Here is a 22,620-nt window from a genome sequence, read left to right as displayed (position 1 = left end):
CAATAAGATTACGTTAGAGTAATATATTATAAGGGCGCTGCAGTTAAAGAAAAAGAAACAATCTTAATTCAAGTATTAAGTATTGACTTTTAACTTCTAAAGCAAAATTTCTTATGTGACTCTAACACAACCAGCAAAGTTTCATGCAATTTCATGAAATTTTATTTGGATTTGGTTTTCTTTAATTTAAAATACTCAAATCCAATGCAGCTGTTTTACAGAGATGAGACCATTTTTCTTTTCTTCTTAAACGCACATGTGGTTTCCACTGGTTTATACATCTGTCATTTTCTTTCTTGCTACATCTTCTGACGATGAAGGTTTTTGAGTTTGAGCCCCCAAGAAAAGTCTCTTTTATGGAGTTTGTTGTGAAACAATCAGCCCCCCGTAGTAGGAGACAGTAGGTAAGAACGACCTGAAACCATGGTGATTTTGATGCCCTCTGCTTTTTAAATCTCATCCTTCATGCACGTCTACACACTTATTCCATTAGGAGTTTGCAGGAGGGTTGTTCTGTCTGTGCTGTAAAAATCAGCTGCTGGGACAACTAAATTTGCATAGGTGGGGATCAGTGAAGATTTACTGTATCTTATCTTATAATAACAAAAATAGACAGGGTTGTGCGTGGCTTTGCATATTTGTATATGGAATCACGCAGCGGCTCAGGAGCCTCAGCAGGAATGTTTGCTGGATGACAGGTGGTCCATCTCGCTTTGTAAACTGAACAAAAGTGACAACGTAAACTGGCCAAAGCCATGATAATGCATCTGCATGAGGCTGGATCCAAACTAAAACTTCAATCTAGGAGTCTAAATGACTAGTCGTTTATGTCAAAGCACATGGAATTCATTTTTCCACCCTCTCAATACTGCTTACATGTAATTTTGAAATGAATTTCGCACGTCCCCTTTTACCCCCCTTATTAAAATGCTAAACACCACGACACCGGTGCCTGTGCCCATTTGACGCCCCTTGCCTATCTGCCAAAAGCGCCAGATGACATGTAGCTGCAGCTTTTACGCACGCAGAGCGCACGGAGAGTTTGCGAGCAGGCGCGGGGAACCCTCCCTCCCAAGATGCCCCCGGCCTCCTCGCCCCGAGCGGGCAGCTCCACGACTGAGTCAAACCCTCCTGATCCATTTCCCTCTCTCTACCTTTCCTCTGAAGAAACGACCGAACGTTACGTCAGAAAGTGCAGGGCAAGCAAGCGACGTCTTAGGAGCTATTCGTAGGCACTGCTGCCAAACCCGGCCTGGGGCTGCGTACGAGCTCACTGCAGCCAATGCAATTCAAAAATTCAACTCTAAAACAGCAGCAGTATGTGGTAAGTCAACTATTCATTCATTATATTATTCTTTTTTCCTGTTTGATACATTTTTTTCTCACAGATTTCTTCACATGACAGGTCTCTGTTGCTGGCACAGTTGCGCAAAAAAAAAATTTCAATCGGTGTAAAGATAAACAGTAGGGTGGTTTACCCTGTAACATCAGAGCAAACATCATGACGTGATGAAGCAACAGAGATTTCTGCAGCATTTTATAGCTTTTCATACTTTGCTGATCTAAAAAAAAAAAACCAACATGCCCCACGCTCGAAATAGGAACCCTAGCCCCATCCCAGAAGTAACATGGGACACGGGATTGAAGGAGATGAACGAAACCTGGAAAGGAGCAATAGCCTGTCTCGGGGTGGCCGTCTTCTTTGTCATGACCATCGGGATCATATACTGGCAGGTGGTGGACCAGCCCAACAAGAACTGGATCCTCAGGGGGACTTTTAGCGGATTGATCTGGGAGAGAAGAACCCAGTCACTGGTCATACAAACCTTGACGGAGGACAAGACATATGTGGAGATAGACGTCGGAAACGTGGGCAGTCCGGACCTCGAAGTCCCCTTCGTCCGGAATCTGTGTTGGCTGAATAAGACGGAGTTCTGCTATACGTGGGACTCGGTGGCCGAGGTGAAGATCTCCCTGGAGGTGAACGAGGAGACAGAAACGGAGTGTTACAGCATGACTTGGGCGCCGGTGCACTGCCATGTGGAGCTGAAGGTAAGGGAGTTTTTGCCAGTGTGAGTTCGAAATCCACAGAAGATGCCTTTTACGCGCGGTGAGATGCGCAAAAGTGTCGCTTTACGCGCGAACCTTCCTCAGTTTGCAGCTCGCACGTTAATCATTAGCATGACATTGTTGCTGCACGACAAACAGTGCGAGGTGGTTTAAACAAAACAAAAGCTCCACTTTGCATTTATTTCAAACATTCTAAATCCATCTGTTTATGTAAAATGAACAAGCAAGTGAAAATTAATACGGACATTATAAATAACATTAAGATTATTATATTTTTAATATCGTCTGTATTTAATTTGTGAAATTTGCACACCTAAGAAGACTTTGCCTTTACCCTGGGGGTGACAGATAACACTTCAGTTTTTCCTTTTAACTTCCATTGACTTCATATTTTATGAAATCTGCACTGTCATACTTGATGCACTACCACTGTACTTCCCCTTCATCTTAATTAACGGAGGTATTTATGAAGTGGGATGTTTGGGGAGGTTAATCTGTCCCCTCTGGAACATTCCTCCACCATAACCCCCTGTCATGTGGTGCCACACAAAAGCTTTTCCAAACTTAAGTCGCCTTTATTTTCCCAAAATCCACCCCTGTGCCTCTCAGGTGACCTGCTGGCACCTGTTGTTCATATTTGCTGACTTTGCGCATGTGTGGGGACCGGAGGACACGTTGTGCATGTGAAAACATGCGCTCATGTAATGTTGAGAGAGTCAGCAGCCACCACTGAACTGTATGCACTCCAACATTTCCACGGGATGCCACAACCGTGCCGCATATTGACTGCTCTAAAATTAATTTGCCCTCAAATTTTTAATTTACATTTATCTCAGCTCAAAATTGTCACAGCTGTAATATCATTATTAAATGATAACGATTAAAATATCTTTTCTTTAAAAAAACCAATGTAAGTTATTCTGGTTTTTATTTCATCCTGGTTCTCCTGGTTCTCTCTGAAGCCTTAATTTTGTTCTCAGGACTGCTTCTCCATGACCAACGTGTCGTGGTACGGCGGCGCCACCGTCCGGGGTCAGACCTGGCCCATCAATGACCAGAGCGCCACCACGCAGCTCTTCACTGTGAGCGACCTCAAGGACAATCCCTCCGGCTACGGCTCGGCCCTGGAACGCTACTTCCTGGGCTCGTCAGGTAAGAGGTCGCTGCAGGCACGAGTCGTTTAGCAGCTGCTAAAGGGCTGCATCTCATTAGCGGCAGCAGCGGGTCATAGTTCCTCTTCACACCAACAGGTCTGCTATGGGAACCCTTTGAAATCTTTACATTGACAGAGGCTCAGCTGTTTTATGTTTTCTCTACCCTCACCACATAGACTCGGGAATCTGACCCTATACTCTTGGATACAATGCGTGGTACGAACTTCGGAGTGAGAGGGAAGCCCTGTGCATGTCTTACCACCCGATCCTCCCGTCTCACCCCGTGTTTGTTTGTGTTTGTGTCGAGGAGGGAAAAAAGCCCATAGGACCTACATCCACCAAACACGAGTGGATCGGAGCGCCGCCTCGTAAATAGAGCGTAACATAATCCTGCCTGTGGCATCCGGGTTTATTAATTTAGAGATTACGCTACAAAGGGAGGCAAAGTACCTTTAGCATCTTAAATTAACTCGAAGTGATACTGAGGTAATTGCCTTTTGTTTCTATTAAAAGAGCAGGTTGGACGAGGGCCCTGCTTTCTCTTATAACCAGCCTGGTTATTTTGGTGGGTGTTAGATTTTATCCCGGGGGGGCAAAGGGAGGAGGAAGGGATCACTGGCGGATGTGAATGGTTAACGTAGCTGACGAGGAACAAGCTGTGTGTCCTGCGTGAGTGTGGCAGACTTAACCTCTGGGACTTTGCCCACAAGTTGTTTTCAGAGTTAGCGAGCAGTTAACCAGGGTGGGAATATATGTTTTGCTGATTCATGATTAGATGCAAGTACTTCGAACTTCATGTTCATGGATGATAGGATACAACATATACTGTGGAGTTATAAAACAAGGTGTCTGGCCGGTGCCATGACCACGTCTGGAGTGAGCAGTGAGAAATTATCAGGAAGGGCTGTCCTTCTCCATGCCAATCTTCAACCCAGAGGAGGAAAAAAGAGGTGAGGTCCCGATGAGAACAACTGTTTCTGTTGTTACCTAGCAACCACTGATAGACACATGCTGTACATAGCCCTGAGCATAGCAAACTGATGCTCAGTAATGACAACCACGCGTATCAGAGCATTAAAGGTATATTTAACACGATATCCCGCATCAAAGTTCAATGATGTTTTCGCACAGTTCACGTGGCAAAGAGTCACGAGAGAAGATGCTTTTTCCTGTTGTGAGTCAGCGACGACAGGTTATTGGGTTTACAGGCTGTTACACACAGATGTCCCTGATTTGTGCAACTATCGCCACATCAGTAAGTTTAATATTCGTTGATGTCACAACGCTTGTAAATTAAATCAGCGCAGCAACAAGCCTCAAGTAGAGCATCTTAAATTATCACCAGTTTTCCATCTTCTATTCACGGAATCAAATGCATCTTTGTTTTAAACCCAACTCTGACAATTTTTACTATCTGAACTCAAGCAGCTTGGGTTTTAAACCACAATAGATTATTATTATTATTATTGTTATTATTTTTATGGTGCAAAAGAATGTAAAGTCCACAGTTATGTGGGGAAAGTTTGAGGGTTTAAATCTCAGAGCTTAATTTGGTTGTTGATCTGCTCCTCTTTTTTGGGGGGTTCAAATATGTATCAAAAAGAATTTCAATGACTTTATGATAAATCATTTACAAATATATATGATCTTCGATCGGGCGTTTCCTCAGGTAAGCGGCTCTGCTCATCGTACTTAAACAGCAGCGTTCTTCCTGGCAGCAGTGGCGCCCAAAACAACGCGTGATGAGAACGCGTGATGACGATATTAAAGAAATTGTCCGGTTCCTACTGGAAAACTGATCATTTCTCCAGCGCAGAGTTACAGCTAAACTGCAGTGTGAAATATGGTGGCTCACTGCCACACTCACGCTCGTGCCTTTTCTCTTTGAAGCAGCACAGTTTAAGGGCAGGATGCGATTCCGTGTGATCATCCATCATGAACATGTCTCCAAGGGCACGGGGCTAGGGTCAGGGTGAGTCAGCATAATAGGGACAAGCGTCTTCCAATCATGAAGACTGCTGAGAATGGCTGAAGAACACAGACGGAAGGTAGCCGAAAAACGAGGCGGGAGAGTCCAGTGGAGCTTGAAGGTGCTCCTAAGTGTGCGGTGACATTTGAGAGCGTGGCCAACTGGAACAACTTGTCACAGCCCCACCTGTTTTTATCCGTACAAAAGCAACCGAGGCCCCGGGAGCAGATGACAGATCAAGGCAGCCACATCCTGACAGCAGCCAGAGGATCAAAAAAGCCTCTAATGAGAAAATTCTTAACTTTTGTGGATGCGTCACCTGATGCCCACTCAAGAGCTGCCATTTGTTAAAAGAAATGATATACACAGGCCGTGCTACCTTCTTATTATTTTAAAATCTGTTTAAATTGCTTGAATTAAAATGATAGGCTTGCTTGAGTGCAGGGAGTGATGTCAGCACATACAGAACATATTTATATTTTTGTTACCGTTGCCTTGTCTCCCTTTTTTTACCAGACGTATTATTATTCAGGGTAAATAAAGTGTCAGCCGGTCCTTAATTTTATTAGGAGCGGCGTTAATCCTAATAAGGGCCTCGCTCTTACACACAGATTGTGTGTGTTTACATGAGAACGATAGCTTGTCTCTCATTGTGAGCTAAGAGTGTTTTCACTGCAGGATGTTATAATAAATGAGCCCGTTGGCTCTAAATTTGAAAAAACTCTGGCTCCCTCAGGCTGCGTCTGGATCCAGTCAAAGTCATTTATCTACTGTCGGCCTTCTTCCCTGCATGGTGGGCTTGATGAAGTCAGGATTGAAGATTAAAATCCCCCCCCCCCACACACACACACACTTACTCTTGATTTTTGTCTCAGGGCAGTGACGTTCTCGTCCTCTCAGATTAGCATCACCTCTCATTTTCTTCGCACGTGCTTGTCTCTGGGCTCAAACTGGCAGCGCTCCACAAAGATAGGGAGGGATTTGTGATTGTTTTCTTTGTATCAACTAACAAAACCTCATCCGCTTTATCTGCTGCGTCACCATCTTTCACCGAAAAGGCCCGCGAGCACGGAGCACATTAACATCAGACGTTTCCATTGGGGTGTTTGGGCGACCACGGACGACGGCTTGAAAAAAGTTTGATTGTGACAACAACCCGACGCCAAAAAAGCAGGGTTTGAATTCGTTTTTCCTCACTGTATTTGCAGGATTTACGACCGGTAATGAGGAGAGCTCTGAAATCTCGCTGTCACCAAGATGACAAATAACATCTGGTTGCATATTTGTTGTCTTTTCTCCTTCAACTGTTTGCCAATCCAGAAATCAATTAAGATGACGGATGGGCAACAAATAACGCTCCCAGGATTCGGCTCGTGTTGAGACGAAAAACAAACTCCCTCCTCAGTCGTCCTGCGTGTTCTTCTGTAGTTTGCTGGAGAAAGCGTGAGAGGAGTGCTGTATGAAAATGATTCCACACCAGTTTTCCACAGTCGGACTCTTACCTAATAATTTCCACAGAGGCTGCGCCGGCTTTAAATGCAGGATTAATGCATCAGCTGCATTCTGCTGATGTGCTTGCACGTTGCCTCCAATATCTCAGACCAGTCACTAGCTTCGAATCTGAATTAAACGTCTGCAAACTGATTTCAGTCCGCACCCGACTGGAATCAACACATCGAATGTTGAAGCGTACGAAGGACTCACCAGATTACTTCTCTTCCTTTACGCTCACACTTGAAACAGTAGACCTGATTGATTATAGAGGCAAAGAAAGTCGCTGTAAGGGGTTTTGAGTATTTTCAATGAGTGGAATTGGAAATTTACTACCGTGACGAGGCCCCAGTTTCACGGCCATCAATTTCTTGAGGTTGGGCACATAATCCAAGTTTCCATCGTTAAGGAAATGCATGCCTGAACACATACACTGACACGCTCTCAGGCACACACATTCATACACACAGCTTGTGTTTGAAAGCATCTTTTATGAGGCGGTCGGTACGTCTGCGGTGCTCACAGGTGTCATAAATAACCGTGTAACTATGACAGGTAATATAACGTAGCCCATCTGGTTGAGAGCAGGGAGTCGTGCGGCGGCGTTTCCGCCTCATACCGGGGACTAGACCACGCGTTAAATCCATCTTAAGGTGCTTGGGGTCACCTCAGCCGCCACCTTTAATTCTTTGGCTCAGTGTGAGCGAGAGGAAGCGCAAACTCTTTACTGGTCCCGCTCTGTTTTTCTCAGACGTCTGCAGTTTCTCGTTAAAGTGGGAACATTCGTGTTCAAGTGTGAGCATGCATGAAATGGTCGGTCTGACTGATTGATTGCTACGATCATTCGGCAGCCGTTAACCTGAAGCCCGCGCAGGTCAGATCGATCAGTCATTCCCAGTAAAGTTTATTCATATCTCTTTTCCCTCGTAAGTGGACAGCCGGGCGCGTAATTTCGCTTTTGGGCGCAAATGGAAAATATTTGAGGGGGAGCTTTCAGGAGTTCTTCTAAAAATAGGGTCCCCCTTCTTTGCTTCCCCTTCAACTTACGGACACCCCACTTTGGCTGTAACTCAAGGCCCACGACCTGCTTCACTGTCTTTAAATAACGCTTATCGATTCCTGCTGTAGGGTACATGCACGTCAAAAGACATGCGTGCTGAGTGGGATTGCGAGTTTTGTTGAGCTCTTCAATTATATAACCAGGGTGAGAAGTTCATTTTCAATCAGGAGTCCCCGGATACTAAAAATAAACCCCAAATGCCAAGTGATTAAGGTATGAACACATGAGTCAATATTTCCTTATTTAACATTCATATCTGCAGATTTGCAGAGTTGTATTCCAGTTAATCTTCATTTTTTGCTTAATATTAAGTAAAATACACAGCGTTTAAACCGTCCGTATCCTCATTCAGGATGCCGGAATGTCTGATCTCCTCTGCAATGTGCACCTCCATCCATTAAACTTTTTTCTCTTCTAGAAGTAGAGACAGGGCTGATAAAGTGCTATCGTTGCCTTTTTCAGGTGTAATTTGGACAGTATTCCTCAGCAAAATTCCACTTTTTTCCTCAGTTCTGAAGCTGTAGCAAGCAGCCATGTGGTGACCTCGGAGGAGTTACCAGTATCTCTTTGACATTATCAGTTGCATGAAAATCACCCTGGAGGTTGAAGGCTCTCTGCTGGGCTTTATACAGCCGTGGTTACTGATCTGTGATGCTATTAATCTGATTATAAAGCTGGTACATGAGGATCCTGTCTGCCACTGGACCTTGGCTCCAGGAGAACAGTGAAGCCATTGAAAATGGTCCGCCTGCTTTGGGAACTGGTGCTAAGCCATAATCTGTGTAGTGATCACCTTCTTTGTGCAGGAATAAAACAAAAACAACCAGAACAAGGACCCCATGGTCAGTGTGGGACCGAGGGCTGCAGTCACCGCTGGCTAGGGCCAAGCTGGTCCAGAGAGGAAGGAAATTAGAGCTGAGAGGGAGAAAGTAGGAGTCAGGACGGGCGAGAAGTGGTGAGGACATGGGGTCTGAGTAACTTGAGAGGCATTCCTTGCAGGGCAGCTACATCTGAGGACACAATTATCCGATCTTATCGTTTCACACAGTCCCTGAATGGCTGAATTGACATAATGCATCAGAGAAACAAAGAGCCTTCAGGAGGACAGTGGTGATTTTTGTCGAAGGACGGCCGTTTCTGTCAAAAGAGATATTATTCTGGAGCGAGCCTGACAAACTGCCCCCACAGTTTCAAAAAGAATGTCATGTAATGTTTTTATCTTCGAGTGCTGATTTTTATTCTACAGCAATTTGGATTAAACGTGCATTACAAACAACGTACTACTTGTATTGTCCATCACACCTAAATATATCCTCAGTGGTTTTAGCACAGTGTCAACGGTATCACAATATAGGTGACGCAGGATATTTAATTGCACGATTTAGTCTAAAGTGGACATTTATGTGAAATCACCGCTAGCAATCTTGCTAAAAGTGTGTGTTGACCTTTGGTCCATGGACTTTCCATGAAGTGTCGGTGAGAATTGTGCAGGGAGCCGAATGAAAACCCGACCAGGGCTGACTTCATGCCGTATCCTCTGGGCCTCCCATCTCATTGGGTTGCAGTGTGGCTTACCTACTCAGAAATACCCAGCAGTAAACTCATAGCTGAGCACCTCTATGCCTCAGGGTTGATGAGGGGGTGTTTTTCTCACATATACAAGCAGAGCGATATCAGCTGACAGAGCCTGCCCTCCAACTCCCACAGGACTCCATCCATCATATTGGTCTCCGAAGCGCTACGTCTGCTAATCCGTGGGGGACGTATCTGTTTGAGCATAATAATAAACTGATACATGATTGTGATTCCCGGTTTCTTCCCATCCCGCAGGTGTTGCCGTCCTTGTATCTCCTGATATTCCCCTGCAGCTCGGGCTGGACAGCAGGCAGCACTTCTGTCTGCAGTCGTTGCCCAGTATGGAGCGCCTGCCTTTACAGTACACCGTGTGCGTGGCACACAACGTGAGAGCTGCTCACCAGGAGGCCGTGCAACAACTCTCCCAGCACTCGCGGGTGATGCCCAACATGAAAACCATGTGGTCAGTCAGCGTTTTGTACCTTTGAGAGGTCTGTAATCCTGGGGGTGGAACAGTGATACGTTCAGAGAGTCTTCAGTCTGTCCTTATGTCCTCCAGGCTGCCATTCTGGAAGCTGCTTGCTAAAGTGGATTCAGGGCCAAAGGTGGAGAGGGAGCTGAGGACCTTCTCGAATCGCCTTCGACGACACCAGTTGGGGGAGGGAGTCATCAGCCTCAACGAACATTCCACCAACCTCCTCTCTGACATGGTTTGTGTCTAAAAAGTTCTCAAATGCTACTTTTTTCCACTTGTGGTGCATATTCAGCAGAAAGCTGCTGCCGGGTGGCTGTTTATCCATCACTACCTTCAGCAGAGCTCTGGTTAGGACAACGATGTTGCAGGAATAGATTTTAATCTTAGGAGTTATTACCGTCAGAACAAACCTCAAGAATGTAACAATGTGAGCTTTTCCAGACTGTATCACTGGACATAACGGCAGAACGATATCATTTGGAACAAATGACAATGTGGTTAAAATTGCTCAAAAATGTGAGATTAAAAAAAGATAAATACTTGAAACAGTCAGTGAGTGTGAGAAAGGGAGGAGAGGTTCACTAAAGTGTCACATTATAGAAAAGGGTTGAGGTTTTAGCTTCAACCCCCCACCCCCCCACACAAACTAACCTAGTACATTTTAAATTCAACTAATCTAATTTATTCTTAGCATTTTGCTGCATTATAATCTTAATAATAATCTTGCAGTCGTTGCACAGTGGTGGATTATAATGTTCTGTGAGTCTCCATGGAGATTCTTGAGAAACATTCAAGGAAACAAGACCACAGTCAAGTGAATCTAAATCAATACCTGGTGATATTCCATTACAAAATAAACATAGCTGAGCAAGAACAAACAGAAATATCAGGTTACTCTGAGGGAGAAAACTTGTTGATCACCACGGCTCCAGGGCCAAAACAAACCCGAAGGTGATCCTGAAACCGGCCCGATGCTGTGAACGGACCAAAACCCGGCAGCAGAATAACAAACAAGAGCATCTTTTACCTGCAATCAATTGTTTTCTGAAAACTCCCCATTTATGAAAGCTGTGTGGAAACTTCTGGATGTTTCAAGTGATCCAGTCAGGATTTACAGGCTGAATAATGGCGTTTGTTGAAACCATTTTTCTCTTTGGCCCTGGTGCATAAATTGTTATTTTCCACAATTGCCATCCAGCTTTTGGAAAACATCACATAATAATATTTGCACTGTACCTGAAGTCATTCCTGTTTTTTCTGGACCTCATAAAAATTAACTTCTGAAGTACTTTTCAGACATTATGTGAAATTTAAGTACAAGGAAGTGAACCGGGGGATTTAAGGGTATTACATAAGGTCCTCATCCACTTTTTCTTCCCACAGTCAGTTCACCTCCTGAGGTCAATCCTGTATTCTTTAAAGGTTTTGTTGTCCAGTTATATAATCAGAAATCTCTGCTTGACTTGCTGTATAAATTCCAGAGGATTATGACATTTGTTAATGGTTCTGACAGGGGTCATGTTTTCACAGCTGTGAGCTTCCACTGTGTCACACACAAGCTACATAATAAAGCTAATTGTCTACTCAGTTTATGAACGTTTGGATAGTTCGAACCTTTGATGAGGCAACTTCACAAACAAACGTGCGCTTCTGGTATAACAGCGTGTCCACTTGTCTCCTGGCAGGACCATGACTACCTCAACAGCAGAAAAAGAGGGATATCCAAGAGACTCGCCAGGGACCTCCCACTTGTCAAGCTTCTTAACATTTCCATCACCCTGTCCCCTTTCCTGGGCGTGGACACCACGCAGTTCCACGCCTCCTTAACAGATGGCACCGAGGACTACTGGCTGAGTCTCCCTTCAGCCCCCCAGGGACAGTTGGTGAGATCTGGGCGCGGGGGGGTCTCAGTCCTCTGTATGTTACCTGGTTATAACTGTGATAAGGTGTTGCTTGAGACTAATCTACAACATCACCTAAATACTCCGTGGTTCGTAGATCCCCCTGATGAGCCACTGGCAAGGAACGTTCTGCGTGAAGCTGAACATCACCAACCCTGGAGCAGTCAGCTGGTTCCTGGACAAAGTGGATTCTCTGCAGGCCCATTTGGGGATGGAGTACATCATGCTGGAAGGGGGCGAAGGGAATCTTTTTGAGGAGCAAGCCCTGCGACCGCCGGAGGCTCTCAGCGGGGATAAGTACATCAGCCTGCTGGCGGACGTGGCCACGAGGATGGGAGACTCCACCATTGTGACGGCGGGAACACGGTGACACCCTCAAGCATTATTGCTTGGTTGCATTTGCTATCACATATTGTATTTAACCTCAATGCTACCGCGCCTCAGGTCCAGCCACAAGCCGCTCTTTGTGAGGATGACCCCCTTGCAGTCTGACTGGAGCCCAATGGGACTGAAGGGTATCATTCCCTCGCTGCTGCACCACGCGCTGCTGGGATACAACTTCCTCATTCCTGATGCAGTGGGTAATGCCCCTCTCATTTAACCCTTTTATTAGAAATGTAAAAAAAATTACTTGTTCCTCCATAAAAACTATTTCAAATTTAAGGAAACAGACAGCTGAATGGACGTACCTCCCCTTACAGATATACTGGATATATACACCAAGGTAATATTTTCTTTCTTCCCATTGGTGTCTCCCTCATTCCCAACAGGTGGCTCTCTTTCCGGAGACCTGGTCACAGACGAGGAGCTGTTCATCCGCTGGCTTGAAATTGCAGCCTTCCTCCCTGTTATCAGCTTCCACACGCCGCCGTGGGTCTGTGGAGAGGACCAGGTATGCTGCTACAATTCCCTTCAGAAACACCAGAACCAGTTTGAGCTCGTTCCCACAGTAACTCAAACCCAGCAACCACAGCGAGCCCAGTTTCTGGCTGCCCGACCATAATAGATGTAATTACAATGCAAACAAAACACCCACAGCACGCACTCTACTAATATTTTTTTACTGAAATAATCTACTGGATGTATGATGAAAACATACTTGCCAGCATAAAAATGTGAGTAGATTGTAATCTCATAGAGCCTCACAACACAAACACAACCCAAGTAAGATGTCAGTAGACACTGATGAAGACAGAAGTAGCTGAGGCTGGTTGGACGGCTGTGTTATGCCGGTATTGGGATTTAATTCTAGAAGAGAGTTTGTTAACATTTGTGTTTTTAGCTATCGGAGCATATTTAATATTCCTCATTTATTTTGAGGGGGTGCGGTGGGCCTCGCCTCCAGAATCTGATGTCGGCCGGACGGGGCAAGGAAACAAAGCCTTCAGTCTCAGGGAGCTCAGTGGCAGATATCAATACTCTTGGCAACACGGGTGTGAAACAATTGGGCCGGCCCTCCCCTCAGCGGTAGCGATTGGTTGGTTCGGTCCCAACATCACCTGTGGTTAGGCGTCCATCTGTTCTGAATTACAGCTCCTCCTTTAGATTTACAGCTTGCTGTCGAGGGCCAGTTAAGTAAGTATGATACCGAATTTGAGGACACGTCTTGGAAAAATACTTTATTGATGCAATTAAGATTTCCATGAGTAACTGACAAGTGTAACAGAATGGGAATGATTGACCAAGTATTTTTTCCACTGGCATCGGACTGAAGCAGCAGAATATGCTAGTTGTGACCGTATTGCATGACAAAGATAAAAATAGGCCTTTTGGACTGCGAGAGTCGTGTTTTCCATTTCGGTCTTTGCAAGGCCTGAACTTGTAAAGTCGCAAGAAGAGAAGAAATCTGAGGCGACAATGGGCCGTTGTGCTACGCACGGTAAATACTGTACAGCCTTTTTTTTTTTTGGGCAGTTTTTCAGTGGAGTAGCTTTCATTTTTCCAGAATGTGTGATATTACAGTCAGAGACAGGTCACAGCGGCAACCATCCTGGCCTCAAATAGCAATAAAACCTCAAACCCACAGACATGCCTGGCTTCTGACTTAGGGATCCAATCAAACCCAGCCTGTGAGCACAAGCTCATTCCTGTAAATGCTCTCCATCTCAAAGCCATGAAAATACATCTTTTTTTTTAGGTACGGTCAGGTTTTTGCTTTTGCTTTGGGCCATTGGAGCGGATGTGACCACAGCAGGAATGTTAAAGTAGTTTGGAAGGAGGAGGAAGGTTTGGACGGTGTGGTCAATGAGTTGCCCTTAAGTTCGGTTTGTGTTGTGTGGAGATGGCTTCAATTTATTGACTAATGCTTCTTGTCAGTGATATTTATGTCAGACAATCCTTCAGGGAGTGGGTTTGGATTGGAAATGGGTTTTGGTTCTAAAAATGACTCTGTAGCGACATTAAAAAAGGGTACGACCTACAGCAGCAACAGCAAAAGTGCAACTTTAGTTTCTGACCCACAGGTGTTGAACCTTACTAGAGCCTACATAGCGAAGCACCAGAGGGACGTGGTCCCAATCATAGAGAAGTATGCAGAAGAGTGGCGGCTGACGGGAAACCCCATCTACCGACCGATGTGGTGGCTCAGTCCCAGCGACCCCGTGACCTTCACCATCGATGACCAGTTCCTCATCGGAGACGAGGTGACTTAATGATGTTCTGATGGGAAGGGATTGGGTTCCCTCCGCCGGCATCGGATACAGCTGGCATGTAATGTGTGTTTTGAATGAAATCCTGGCTGTAACCTGATGTCCCGCTAATTAAGTGTACAATCTCTGTGACATCTGAATTTCTTCTTTCTTCTCAAACCCGTTTTGTACGTGTGTTCCCAGGTGCTGGTGGCTCCAGTGGTGGAGAAAGGGGCTGTGCGGAGGGATATATATTTACCTGACGGGGGCTTCCAGTGGCAGGACAGCAGGAGCGCTCAGGTGTTCGATGGGGGAACGTCCCTTCAGGACTACCCCGTACCCTTGGAAGAGGTTGCCGTTTTCTTTCGCAGAAGCTGAGTCACATCGGGATCCACTGGATCGCCTGACTAATTCTGTTAGTTTCGAATCAAAACCTTTTTAAATACAAAGCAAAAATACTTGTGCTGTTCTTAACTTGCACTTTTCCACTGAAGACCATCTTGTCTCGAGACCTGGTCTGGTCTGAAATAATATGTAGAAATTAATTTTTATACTTGCACTTTACAGTTCAGTTGATTTTTTTTTTTTTTTGGTGACGGATTTTCTTCTTTTTTAACATGTTAATTGGTTTTACCTCTTATCTCTTTTTTTTGATCTGCTCTTTGTTATTGTATGTAAGATCCAGAGAAATCTGCGTTTACATACTACATTTCTACAGTCTTTAAATTTTTTAGCTGCTGCTGGCTCGCTTGGCTAGGTGGAAGAGAGCAAGCCCCTTTGTTTGCTTAAATAGGATCTGACACTCTAAAGAAGACCAAATGATTAAATGTAGGGGCAAAATTAAGTCTTTAAAAAAAGGAGATGTTTTTGCTGGAAGGAAGTTAGCTGACAGGAAGCTTTTGACTGATGCACCGTGGTACCGTGATGTCTCGCTTATTCATCAGCTTTTACTTGAATTTATCAGGCCAATAGGCTGATGTTATATGAATGTACCTCAAGAGTGTGGGGCTTTTTACTTTGCTGAATCTTCAAATACATCAACAGAACACCCCTTAGCACTTATTTGTTTCAGAGTAGTTTACCTTAATTTATTAACTTACCACTCTGTTGTCCCTTGTACTGTAAGCCAGGTGAGCGTGAAGCCATGCCACTGTTGTAATTCTGTAATTCTGGTTTTATTTGAATTTAAATGCTAATATTTTGTTAACCTGCTGTAGCGAGGGCTTCCAAACGGGCTGCCTGTTTTGTGTCTGGTGTTGTTGCTGATTTGCTGTTTCATTTTCCTGGGTGAGAAGAGAGAGGTGTGTCAAAGCCTCAGAAAGAGGAAGCATTTTTGAAGATGGGTGAGGAACTCTAATCTCTGCCACTTTACATTTAGGCGTGATTAAAATCTGCACAGTTTGTAAAAATGGCATCGGTACAGCTCGACATGCAAACATACCGAGTCATCGTTGGCTACCGCTTTAGATTTCATTTTAGTCCACACATCCATGTGTTTGAGGCAAAATAATCACTTCATACTAAGAGAAGCAGTCGGAATAACCAGAATATTTACCTGGAAGTTTTAAAAAAAAGAAAAAAAAAAGACAAATCTACAAGTCTTAGAATTACACTCATAGTGTGATTTAAGCTATTGCGACGTGTAGCCTCAGCCTACCGGCACCTTAAATGCTCGCCAATCAATCAATCATATCTCATTCTTTTTACATGTACAAAACAAATGAATTAACACGACTATGAATTTTTGGAGTGTTTTGGAGTGAATAAACCTGTCGGCAACAAGCGGTAGTTTTCTGTATTTTCCACCTTTTATGCCACGCTAAACGTCGCCTGGGCTCCATTTGTCATACAGATCTGAAGTTGAGAAAAGTCTACAAAATAAGCCTCTCCTGTGGAAGAAACATTGGACAGAGCGGTATCAGAGCGGCTGGATACTAGCACACAAATACAGCTTTGCCCTTGAAAACTGATATTTTGCTTTGTCATTGTCACCACCTCCTTTTTTATGGTTTACTTCAGCTCGAACACGTGGAAGGTTTTGAATTTGGTTTAAACTCGGACGAAACCGTTTGAGCGTAGCGTCTGTTAGATTAGCCATCCGTGCTGCGCCCTGATAAATGCCGCCATCTTTGTACCATTGGCCTGCATATGGTTAAATCAGCATGGATCCTTGGGTGGTGATAGCGATAATACAGAATCCATAATTTAACCCCCCTCCTCAGAGCTGCACCACCAAACCAAAGGTGGAACATTTGAAGTTTACTGTGTCTCCTCCAGCACTCAGGTCTACTGTAGCTTATCCAAATCACCAAATGTCTTACTGCACACAGTCGTGTTGTGAAATTATCAACGTCTTAATCTTCACTAGAGCTGAATGTACAATGGACAAACTGTGATTTCCCAAGCCGGCTCCTCGTGCGAGGTTTTATAGTTGCCGTTCTAATGCTTTTATGGAATGCTGTGGTATGTCGTGCATGTGTAGGTTGCAGCACATATAACAAACGTTTTCAAGTGTTATTCCTTCCCTCTGCGGACTGAGTGAAACGCGCCTTAATATGCCACTTTTAAATCTGGACGAGGCGAGGGTCTGGATGATTGCAGTATCGGTGATGTACATATTACGATGACTGTGCCATTACAAGTGTTTTTCTCTTCTGTAAATCAGAAAAATTAGAAGAACAAAAATTTGCAATAAAGTTTACATTTTCTTACTTCACTTTTTTCGCGGTGCTTCTGCTTTGTGCTACTTTATCCGATGGATTTGGATGTAGGAGCCACCTTGTTGGGGGGCAGATCGGAATCTGACCCTTCTGTTCCACTGCTCGGTCAATTTTGAGCAAAGTTTGGTGCCGCTGATTAAAGAAATTGACTACAATTCACTTGAATGTTTAGGGGGGTACTACAAATGTTTAATTGAGGAGAAGTTTGAGTCCCCTCTGTAAGCTCTGGGGCTCATCCATGAGGTTCACAGGATGACCCAAAGGCATAATTTTGCATTTGTGTGACAGCTATTGCCACAAACTCCTTTTTCTCCATGTCAGAATGTCGATGTCAGCCGGTCTCCGAGCCTGCTGAGCACTCACATCTCTGCTGATTCCCCTCAAACATAATAAAAGTTATTTAAAGCCTGGGTGAACGTGTAGAGGGAGACATTCCCAGGAGAATCACTTTCAGCCCCACCTCTGCTCAGTGTCTTTTGCTTACCTCCTTCTCCTCACAGGCCCCCTTTGGCTGAACTCCATTTCAGGGGGCCCCTATAGCTCGAATAGACAGGTGCAGCCGGCCAGAGCTGAGCACGGAGCCTCAGAGCTCGCCCTCTCCGCTTACACCCTTGCCTTAATCACATCGATTCATATGGCACTTTTTAAAAATCTGGGCACGGTTCTCGGCCAGATAAAATTCACAAGACATTCTTGAGTGGCTCCATGTTTGTGAGGTGATGAAGTTACAGTGTTACAAGCTCTTGAGGGCGCGGGGAGCCGAGCTGCAAACCTTGAGTGACCTTCCCTGAACGATTTCTCTACTTCTATCAAGAATATCTCCTCCTGACCAATAAGGTTTCCAGCACTTTGCTTTAAAACTAAGGCAACGTACAAATCTTAAAGGCAAAATACAAATTCTCCTCAGCAAACCCAAATCAAGAATGACTCAAAAGATACAACTACAACATTCCCCACAGATGAAAACTTACAACCCGTTCCAGCAAACAGAATGGGAGGATCCCGACTCCCAGCGTGAGCAACCCGCTCGGTAAAACAGTCCAGGCAACCCTGGCTGCCTGGTCTGAAGGAAGGAGCCACATGAATTAAACTGGTTGACAAGAGGAGGCCACCAATCTCTCCTAAAGTCTACTTTTAGAAAGTGCAAGTCAAGGTTTTAGGTTTCAGGCTCTGCTAATCAGTGAATGGGTTTCCCAGCTTGCCAATTAGAAGTTCAATTAAAAGTTTTCCCTTCTTTTTCTGTTGAAAATGGCGCATGAATGAGTGGCTGCGGGTGATTTCTCTCCTCTCGGGAGGACGCAGAGTGTCAAAATAGTCCACCATATCATCATATCTGAAGTGTAAATTCCCAGAGTGGATAATCAGACCTCAGGAACGCAGCATGGACGTGTTTGCTTGCTTTGTGACGCAGAGTGGACGGAGACGTCAGGGAAGGGTCGACGGCTGCCTTTTTGTGCTTTTAAAAATGCACAAATGGCGGAAGTAGTATCAGATGTTACCGCTTCCTGCCTGTGATTCCCTTCTGAATCTGTCACTCGTGATGTCTTAAAAATGTCTTGCATTTATTTTGAGTTATCAGGCACATGCAGCCCAGCGGAGGGGTTTAATACCCTCGGATATGGTACTGGCTCCTGGGGAGGTTTACTTCAGCCAGATGGCAGGAAGTTGCTTCCTTTTGGTTGGAGGAAGGAAAGATATCATTTTCACAAGGAAGCCAGATTCAGAAAGGGTAGTAATTTGTGATTAACAGCCACAAACAACGATGTAAACGGGAGGAAATTTCTCACATTTAACTCACTGAAGCATATCACCATAATATCTGTTACCTTCGGCACCGTTTTTGGTCTCAGATGGCGATTCCTAAAGACTTCTTCCTTTTGTGCCACTTTGTGGCTGGTAAAATGTAATAACACGATCTCTAAAGAGTCCCAATAGTGCCACCGTCAGGCCAAAGTCATGAATAGCTCTTCTGCAAAAGCTTTATAAAGGAATCACGTCTGTCGCATATTCTCAGATATTAAATATACTTAAACATATTTTATAGTACATAATATTTAGCATATTAACTTGTTTTTCTTCACTTTATTTAGACATATATTGATGCTGGTCTCCATCCATGTGTGTTTCCACAAAATGCTAGTAAAATGTTTTGATTCTGACCACTAAAAGGAAAAGATCACGAATAATAAGACCACCAACTCCAGGGTGAATGAGCTGTTTGACATTCACTTTATTGTTAAAATGCATTTTGGTATGTCAGCTGCTCGTCCATTTTCAAACACATCTTTAAGTTAAAAGCCAAGATATACAGCGTCATCCTCAAACACCATGCAACCGTGTAAACATGAAGTCTAGGCAGATAAAAATTTGTACATCTACATCCTGGCAAAAGTCATCTGTTAACAAAAATGTCAAAAAAATTTAACATCTTGTATGTTTTAGATCGTATTTGCCCTCATTCAGCTGATAAATATGGCGTCTTGTGTTATAATAGCAAGAAAGTGTTGGGGAAAAAATAAATAATGTGAGGAGACAACATATACAGTACATAACGAGATATAGATTCCTATAAGCGTATGCTTCTTTTTCCTTTGCATTACAGGGGGAAATGAGTCCTTCTTAGGCCGAAAAGCAACTCTGCAGCACATCCAAGCATCTGCAACCTCGCTGTGTTGAAATAGAAAAATATTTATTAACATTGAACTGGAAAATAATGATTTGAAGGTATTTATGTGTTGCTACCTCCAAATTTAACCGCTCACTGCGGAGTGCTCGTCAGTTAACTGTTACATACGGTCGCTGTTGACCACCCATTGCCCTTTAAATGTGTTGTTGCAGGTCGGTTCCAATCGAGGTGCTCGTTTCCTGTCAGTTACTCACTTACACACCAAACGTGTTAACTTTTCTACAGACCAGCCCACCGGGACCAAAGAACCCCCCCCCCTCTGCATTTGACTCCACAGCAACCTTTACCCTCAAACATCCACTAAGCAAAAACCTGAGTATGGAACGACAAACACGCAGAGACAAAATCCACCTGCCTTCATTAAAACCTAACAATCCGCACTCGCTTCCGGAGGCCGGTGAAGATGAAGCGATGGCGCGGCGACTCCCTGCCGTCAAAGCCCCGCAGGCTGTCTGTTAAAACATATGCAATAAGAAGCTCCCACAGGTACGACGCTATTTGACGCGACTGTCGACGCAACGGTTTTTATTGTATGGCGTGAGCGGCACAGATGCTCTGTGACGTAGCAAGCAGGCCTTGCAACACAGGAAGAAGCGCGCCTAAAAATATTGCACCACCTCTCAAAACGTGAATGTCGATGATGCTACTGAACAGTCCTTTCGTTTGAAATTCACCAGCTGTGCTAATAACCGACTACGGATGCTCTAATCTTCCTTTTTTGTCCCTTTTGTAAATTAGTGGATTACTAAGGCACTGTCTGGACAGACCTCTGACCTGTACGCTACTGCACCGACACCCACTCGCCGCCTGACTCTGCCTGTACAAACTGTAGACATGAGCGCCTTGAACATGTGGACTCCATCACTATATATGTAAAACTAATCAACTTAAAAAATAAAACCCCCACCCAACATTTGATTCTGTACAACCACACCGGAAGAACATATATTTTCGCACAGATTCTGTCTTCTGTCCAGCCCTGGAGAGAACAATCACTTGGCTTTCTTCTCCAGCTGAAAGAGGTTCAACATGTCCACCATGGCCTGTTTGATGTTGGTGCCAAAACGGTGGGAGTCCTGGAACAAAGGAAAAAGGGTTTAAAGATTTCAGCAACCACAACAGCTAAAAAAACGGGAAAAGAAGTTCTGCATTTCACGGGAGAACTTACAGTTTCTGGACTGGAGCGCTTGCTGGAGATGTGAAAATTGATCAGATTCTCGCCCACAATGATGTAGGAGACGCCGTAACCATCATCAGCCACCTTGAGAGACGAGAGGAATTTAAGAATTCACTCACCGCCACAAAAGTCACACGTTTGAAACCATGATGCAAGTTAAAGGATTACCTACCGGACCAAAGCCACCGCCGGAAGACACGTACTCTGGATGTTTGACAAGGTCAAAGAGCTCCACCTGCTGCACAGGAGTCTGACTGGTGGACAGCCTCCAAGGCTCAGACAGGACCTGAAACACATTTGTTCTTTGTTTTGGTTTTATTCCTAATAAAATACAGTTTTGACTTCAGTGTGTTTGGCATCAACAGTCACCAAAGGGCAGCCTGACGCCTGCGCCCCTCCGTACCTCCTTGAGGAAGGCTGACTCTTCTCCGAGGTATTTGGAGACCACATAAAGACAGAAGAGGTGACGGTCGATGCCTCCTCCCGTCATCGCCAGGCGGTACATGTTTTGGTGCTTTTCAGCTGCCTTTTTCAGCAACCTCAGACGCTCTTCTGTCTGATGAGAGACGAGATTTGGGAGCGTGAAAGAATTCAAAAGTGTGAGGTTGCGCTCTGGACGGACGGGGTCACTCTTACCGTTTCATCTCTGATCATGGAGCGAACAAAAGCACAAGATTCCATGGTGCAGGAACGCACGGTTTCAGTCCGGCCCTCGCGGAACAAACGCGTCATGGAGGCTTCATACGTAAGACAAAACTTTCCTTTGTCCTTGTGAGAAAGCAAAAAAAAAAAATTGCCGTTCAATATACAGTATGTTTTGTACTTAAAGGCCGCAGATGCAAAAGGAACATTCTGAATAATTCCTCAGTGATTCCGATGTCTGGAATTTACACACCCTGTAATGGGCCAGTTGCAAGGCGATCTGGATGAAGGCATCGGGGCTGGTCCGGCACTTCTTTATCTTGCCTTTTCCAAACTCAGAGAAGGGAATGATGTGGGAATCAACATCGTCAGCCAGGTTCTGGGCAACTGTGAGGGAGTTCTGAATGACTTGCTGGCACTAAAGGAAGAGATAAAATCTGTCAGTTCTTTCTTAATAACATCATAATGAGAATAATTTAATTACAGTACAATTAATCGTGCAGTACCCTTTGATACCAGTAGGGCGTTTTGTTTGATTGTTTACTTAGTCCTAACTCTAAACAAGCAGTGTAATTCCTTCATTGTCTTTCCTCTGAGGGTCTTGATAGAATTTGTAAATCATCCGTTCTTTGGACAACCAGAACCTGATCCCCATATTCCACCTCTTAATGATTTTAAAGCCTCTTAAAACCATAAACAGCTTTGTCAAACCTCAGCAGGGATGTCCCACTGCAGCTTCTGAGGCCTCGGCAGGTTGGGGTGTGGGACCCCGCGGCAGTGACCTTCCTCGGTATAACCCAAGGTATTGGGGTCCATGGAAAGCACGTGCTGCAAGGTTACAGAACTTGCTTTTAACATCATTATCTCTTATTACAAGGATCTGTTAATGTATGAATGAACGCACCTCCCATAGGTGACCGACGATTGGAGCGTCCGCCCAGGAGTGCTCTGCGTTCAGCCCCATGGTGCCATTTTTGAAAACAATCAGGTTAAAGGATTTATCAAACCACCTGTGAAGGAAACAACCCGTCAGTTTGTTCAGGAGGGAACAGAAACGTGATCCGTACGCTCCG

At 44.6% G+C, this 22,620-nt stretch overlaps 2 protein-coding genes across 8 annotated transcripts in view; one reads left to right on the top strand and one right to left on the bottom strand.

Annotated features, from left to right (window-relative positions):
• Positions 1 to 1,010: 1,010 nt before the first annotated feature.
• si:ch211-236l14.4 (SITS-binding protein) lies at positions 1,011 to 17,038 on the top strand. 3 transcript variants are annotated; one of them, XM_057052511.1, is made up of 11 exons: positions 1,011 to 1,324; positions 1,602 to 2,052; positions 3,051 to 3,222; positions 9,575 to 9,782; positions 9,879 to 10,029; positions 11,480 to 11,677; positions 11,793 to 12,061; positions 12,140 to 12,276; positions 12,466 to 12,587; positions 14,158 to 14,337; positions 14,527 to 17,038. In XM_057052511.1, the coding sequence occupies exons 1-11, from the start codon at positions 1,320 to 1,322 to the stop codon at positions 14,698 to 14,700; spliced, it is 2,067 nt and encodes a 688-aa protein (XP_056908491.1). In that variant the 5' UTR covers positions 1,011 to 1,319; the 3' UTR covers positions 14,701 to 17,038. The 3 variants fall into 3 exon arrangements, with proteins under 3 accessions (XP_056908491.1, XP_056908490.1, XP_056908489.1); XM_057052510.1 differs by having other exon boundaries at positions 1,406 to 2,052; XM_057052509.1 differs by having other exon boundaries at positions 1,389 to 2,052.
• Positions 17,039 to 19,248: 2,210 nt separating this feature from the next.
• Positions 19,249 to 22,620, bottom strand: part of cpt1ab (carnitine palmitoyltransferase 1Ab (liver)) — a 14,277-nt gene continuing 10,905 nt past the window's right edge. For 4 of the 5 annotated variants that reach the window (XM_057053082.1, XM_057053080.1, XM_057053083.1 and 1 more), the window contains exons 12-19: positions 22,452 to 22,557; positions 22,259 to 22,375; positions 21,801 to 21,965; positions 21,542 to 21,673; positions 21,309 to 21,461; positions 21,078 to 21,191; positions 20,897 to 20,989; positions 19,249 to 20,804 (exon numbers count right to left, since the gene is read on the bottom strand). In XM_057053082.1, the coding sequence (XP_056909062.1) occupies positions 20,721 to 20,804; positions 20,897 to 20,989; positions 21,078 to 21,191; positions 21,309 to 21,461; positions 21,542 to 21,673; positions 21,801 to 21,965; positions 22,259 to 22,375; positions 22,452 to 22,557 (964 nt within the window). In that variant the 3' untranslated portion in view covers positions 19,249 to 20,720. Of the gene's footprint in view, positions 20,805 to 20,896; positions 20,990 to 21,077; positions 21,192 to 21,308; positions 21,462 to 21,541; positions 21,674 to 21,800; positions 21,966 to 22,258; positions 22,376 to 22,451; positions 22,558 to 22,620 lie in introns of those variants that run through there. The other variant, XR_008953495.1, reaches the window with a different exon arrangement.

This window comes from Takifugu flavidus, chromosome 13, assembly GCF_003711565.1.
Source record: "Takifugu flavidus isolate HTHZ2018 chromosome 13, ASM371156v2, whole genome shotgun sequence".
NCBI classification, from domain to species: Eukaryota; Metazoa; Chordata; class Actinopteri; order Tetraodontiformes; family Tetraodontidae; genus Takifugu; species Takifugu flavidus.
The sequence above is the reverse complement of the archived record's forward strand: the minus strand, read 5'-3'. Positions and strand labels throughout refer to the sequence as shown.

Bases quoted from the DNA above. Each gene is read 5' to 3' on its own strand.
- si:ch211-236l14.4 (XM_057052510.1), top strand. From the start codon at position 1,582: ATGCCCCACGCTCGAAATAGGAACCCTAGCCCCATCCCAGAAGTAACA. The intron at 11,678-11,792 runs GTGAGATCTGGG...CGTGGTTCGTAG, and splicing joins CAGCCCCCCAGGGACAGTTG to ATCCCCCTGATGAGCCACTG. The intron at 14,338-14,526 runs GTGACTTAATGA...GTGTGTTCCCAG, and splicing joins AGTTCCTCATCGGAGACGAG to GTGCTGGTGGCTCCAGTGGT.